The sequence below is a fragment of the Macrobrachium rosenbergii genome, chromosome 21 (genome assembly GCF_040412425.1).
Source record: "Macrobrachium rosenbergii isolate ZJJX-2024 chromosome 21, ASM4041242v1, whole genome shotgun sequence".
NCBI classification, from domain to species: Eukaryota; Metazoa; Arthropoda; class Malacostraca; order Decapoda; family Palaemonidae; genus Macrobrachium; species Macrobrachium rosenbergii.
Genome location: NC_089761.1, coordinates 65,261,773 through 65,266,772, shown reverse-complemented (window position 1 = coordinate 65,266,772; position 5,000 = coordinate 65,261,773). Strand labels below are relative to the sequence as shown.

General features: G+C 40.0%; 1 protein-coding gene across 1 annotated transcript in view; it reads right to left on the bottom strand.

Moving 5' to 3' along the window:
* Nucleotides 1-2,415: 2,415 nt before the first annotated feature.
* LOC136849523 (serine-aspartate repeat-containing protein I-like) overlaps nt 2,416-5,000 on the bottom strand; it is a 15,779-nt gene continuing 13,194 nt past the window's right edge. The window contains exons 2-8 of the mRNA XM_067122866.1: nt 4,316-4,440; nt 3,959-4,042; nt 3,686-3,869; nt 3,369-3,511; nt 3,101-3,208; nt 2,815-2,916; nt 2,416-2,612 (exon numbers count right to left, since the gene is read on the bottom strand). Of these exons, the coding sequence (XP_066978967.1) occupies nt 2,416-2,612; nt 2,815-2,916; nt 3,101-3,208; nt 3,369-3,511; nt 3,686-3,869; nt 3,959-4,042; nt 4,316-4,440 (943 nt within the window). The remainder of the gene's footprint in view (nt 2,613-2,814; nt 2,917-3,100; nt 3,209-3,368; nt 3,512-3,685; nt 3,870-3,958; nt 4,043-4,315; nt 4,441-5,000) is intronic.

Here is a 5,000-nt window from a genome sequence, read left to right as displayed (position 1 = left end):
GCATTGTGACAATATCATCCCACAGTTTTGATATATTTATTCTTCTATTTATCATTTGTTATGTGTAATAATAATAATTGTTGAAATATCATATGTAGTGTAATGTCAGATCTCAAAAGAGTTGGTGATTTAGATAACTTAACAGTGTAATTTAAAATTTGTAATACATTTTAATAGTAACGTAGTATGTGACTGAGCATTTTGTCCCCTAGCAGCAAGTGTTTTATACTTGTGATTTCATATGTCACGTTTTGGTTCAGTTATCGTCGAGAGAGTAATGAGTTAACAAGAGTGGGAATAGTAATCAAGCCGTGTTAAGATTTCTGTAAAAGCTTTGTCTCATACGAGAAAAGACAAATGATTTCACAATGTTTCATGTACTGTTCTGAAAACCAACTTTGGTTCTTCGTCTTTGTTTTGAAAGTGTGCTGTTTGTGGCTGGCTAGTTACCATCTGTTTTGATCATGTTGAAATTTCGTTAAGAGCTTTGTCCCATACAATTTTTTTGTTTGAGTCACATACGCCTTTTTGAGAGTAAATGCAAGTATCTTGATTGATTACATCATGTTTTGTAGGATTGCGTTGCTCTGATCACATATTGTTCTGACGTAATCTGATTGTTTCATTTCCCATTGGGATCCTAAAGTTTGCTCATTCTGATTTCAGAGACCGTTAGTGTTAGTTCTCTCTCTCTCTCTCTCTCTCTCTCTCTCTCTCTCTCTCTCTCTCTCTCTCTCTCTCTCTCTCTCTTCAAAAGAGAGCAATTTTAATGTAAAATATCTGCTGTCACTGGTATAAGTCTTTGCTTTTGAGATCTGAATTTAAGAAAACTCTAATGGTACCTGGCAAAAAAGTGTTTTGTGAATCTAAAACATTTCAAATGATTTTGTGAAAGTTTTCACAAGCTTGTGTAAGGTAAAGTGAATTTTACTTATTATTACCATGGCATAATAAGGTATATTAGGGAAATTTTGCCTTTGTGAAATTATTATTGATCAATCTTTTGTGTATTTTTGTGTTCTTGTGCTTGCAATCTCTTGATTTTTCACATTTTACATATTGGTAATTTAACATTTATTTACTTATCATTTTAAATATTTCTTGATAACCTAACATTGCATACTTGGTTTAATTTTCATTTATTAAGATTTTCTTTTCAAATCTTGAGTAATTCTTGATAGTTTAAATTTTGCTTGATTAAATTAATTTCTTGATAAATTGAAGTTTTGTGAATTAGTTTTGTTTAATATTTCAACTCAATAATTGATTAAATTTTTTGTGTTGTTTTCAAGTAATAGTAAATTTTTCAGATTTAAATTCTAATAATAAATTTTGAATTTAAAAATAAGGTTTTGCATCTAATGATGTTAAAAAATAGTGTTTCATTTATTGACCACCAGTGAATAGGATTAATTGTATGCATAAGTCAAAGTGATAAACATGTTTTGTTCCCTTAGTTTTCCTGAAGTGAATTAAGACCAGGGGAAACAGTTAAAGTTGTTTGATGGAGTGATGCCCTTTTACTCTAGCATATTTCTTGTTTAATTGTTGATACCTCACACTTGTTTTGATAAACTTAGTTTGATTTTTCACATGATTAGTGAGCTTTTAAGGGATCACTGTTACCTTTAGAGTACTCAGTCGTAAGGCTGAAGTGAGGTGAATTTTTTGAATTTTGTGATTAGTTGTGTAATAACCGGGTACTTGAAAGCATCGTGACAATATATATACATATATATATATATATTATATATACAGTATATATATATATATATATATATATATATATATATATATATATATATATATATATATATAATCATGAAGCTATAAATAATCATGAAGCTACAAATGTCGCTTAATATCAAATTCATGCTACCTGGGAATATCTCCGATGGAGAATTGTCGCCGAAGGGAATTTATATAAGTGATAAATGAATTGGTATCGTCAGGACACGAACCCTTGACACGAAACCTATTCAGCGACTCCAGTAGACGATACCAATTCATTTATCACTTATATAAATTCCCCTTCGGCGACAATTCTCCATCGAAGATATTCCCGAGGTAGCGTGAATTTGATATTAAGTGACATTTGTAGCTTCATGATTGTATATAAATCATGGTGTGATAAAAAATTTCATATATATATATATATGTACATATGTATATGTGTTTTTTGTAAGCATATATGAATTTATCAAAATATGTTTAAATATATATGCTACTTATATTCATCTAATGTATATATGTATACATACTGTATATCTATCTATAAATATGCATGTATATACAGTTCATAAATATATATATGGTGAAGATTTTTTAGCCTCTCATTTTGTGGTTGTTTCGCTGGGACAATCGTCTTCTGATTGTTCCCCAGTAAGGGTTGTTTTACCTGTTCTGTTGTCTCAGCTATGGAGGTGAGGTGACGACTGACAGCCTGTATCTGACTGCTTCAGTCAGCACCGGAGCAGCGTTGAGTCTGTATGTAAGCCGCATGGGGGATCTTTTGACGAGTCCGTAGCGAGTCAGTGTCAGGTATGGATACCTGATAGCTTCGCCTATTATGGCAGCCTCGTCTGTGTTTGCAGCTTCGTCTGTTTTAGCACCTTCAACGGTATTCGCAGCTTTGGCTGTTTCCGCAGCCCGCCTGTGGTTGCAGCTTCACCTGTGGTTGCAGCCTCATCTTTTTCAGCAGCTTCGCCTGTGTTTGCAGCTTCGCTTGTGTTTGCAGTTTCGTCTGTTTTAGCAGCTTCAACGATATTCGCAGCTTCGGCTGTTTCCGCAGCCCGCCTGTGGTTGCAGCTTCACCTGTGGTTGCAGCCTCGTCTTTTTCAGCAGCTTCGCCTGTGTTTGCAGCTTCGCCTGTGTTTGCAGCTTTGTCTGTTTTAGCAGCTTCGTCTGTTTTAGCAGCTTCAACGATATTCGCACCTTCAGCTGTTTCCGCAACCAGCCTGTGGTTGCAGCCTCGTCTTTTTCAGCAGCTTCGCCTGTGTTTGCAGCTTCGCCTGTGTTTGCAGCTTCGTCTGTTTTAGCAGCTTCAACGGTATTTGCAGCTTCGGCTGTTTCCGCAGCCCGCCTGTGGTTGCAGCTTCACCTGTGGTTGCAGCGTCGTCTTTTTCAGCAGCTTCGCCTGTGTTTGCAGCTTCGCCTGTGTTTGCAGCTTCGTCTGTATTAGCAGCTTCAACGATATTTGCAGCTTCGGCTGTTTCCGCAGCCCGCCTGTGGTTGCAGCTTCACCTGTGATTGCAGCCTCGTCTTTTTCAGCAGCTTCGCCTGTGTTTGCAGCTTCGTCTGTTTTAGCAGCTTCAACGATATTCGCTGCTTCGGCTGTTTCCGCAGCCCGCCTGTGGTTGCAGCTTCACCTGTGGTTGCAGCCTCGTCTGTTCCAGCAGCTTCGCCTGTGTTTGCAGCTTCACCTGTGTTTGCAGCTTCGCCTGTGTTTGCAGCTTCGTCTATTTTAGCAGCTTCAACGATATTGGCAGCTTCGGCTGTTTCCGCAGCCCGCCTGTGGTTGCAGCTTCACCTGTGGTTGCAGCCTTGTCTGTTCCAGCAGCTTCGCCTGTGTTTGCAGCTCCGCCTGTGTTTGCAGCTTCGTCTGTTTTAGCAGCTTCCACGATATTCGTAGCTTCGGCTGTTTCCGCAGCCCGCCTGTGGTTGCAGCTTCACCTGTGGTTGCAGCCTCGTCTTTTTCAGCAGCTTCGCCTGTGTTTGCAGCTTCGCCTGCGTTTGCAGCTTCGTCTGTTTTAGCAGCTTCAACGATATTCTCAGCTTCGGCTGTTTCTGCAGCCCGCCTGTGGTTGCATCCTCGTCTTTTTCAGCAGCTTCGCCTGTGTTTGCAGCATCGCCTGTGTTTGCGGCTTTGCCTGTGTTTGCAGTTTCGTCTGTTTTAGCAGCTTCAACGATATTCGCAGCTTCGGCTGTTTCCGCAGCCCGCCTTTGGTTGCAGCTTCACCTGTGGTTGCAGCCTCGTCTTTTTCAGCAGCTTCGCCTGTGTTTGCAGCTTCACCTGTGTTTGCAGCTTCGTCTGTTTTAGCAGCTTCAACGATATTCGCAGCTTCAGCTGTTTCCGCAGCCCGCCTGTGGTTGCAGCTTCACCTGTGTTTGCAGTTTCGTCTGTTTTAGCAGTTTCAACGATATTCGCAGCTTCGGCTGTTTCCGCAGCCCGCCCTTGGTTGCAGCTTCACCTGTGGTTGCAGCCTCGTCTTTTTCAGCAGCTTCGCCTGTGTTTGCAGCTTCGTCTGTTTTAGCAGCTTCAACGATATTTGCAGCTTCAGCTGTTTCCGCAGCCCGCCTGTGGTTGTAGCTTTACCTGTGGTTGCAGCTTCACCTGTGTTTTCAGCCTCGTCTGTTTCAGCAGCTTCGCCTGTGTTTGCAGCTTCGTCTGTTTTAGCAGCTTCAACGGTATTCGCAGCTTCGGCTGTTTCCACAGCCCGCCTGTGGTTGCAGCTTCACCTGTGTTTTCAGCCTCGTCTGTTCCAGCAGCTTCGCCTGTGTTTGCAGCTTCGCCTGTTTTGGCAGCTTCGCCTGTTTTGGCAGCTTCGTCTGTTTGCAGCTTGGTCTGTTTGCAGCTTCGTCTGTTGTTTTCCTGATTATGAATAGTGGTTCCTCATTTTATGTCAAGGCTGCAATTGCCACTGTTTGATTGATGGTGATGTGTTTTCATGGCATGTTTGTTGAGGTTACTAACCCTGTTATGGTTATTTATTTTTGTTGTTGTTGGTGTGTAATGTATTTCTGAAAAAAATATTGTAATAATGGAGACGTCTTGTTGCCTGTTAAGTCAAAATTGTGTAATTTATACTCTTTGTTCTGGCGTTCCTTAACATTTCAATGTGTTAATGCTTAACAAGAAGATAATGTGTATTTAAGGTATTTAATGTATCCTGACTCATTTTTATATTAATTGCTTTTGATTTACTGATTAACGGTTTTTATTGCTCTTGTGTTTAATATACTAACTCGGTTATGCTGCCTTTGTTAATGTATAATGATTT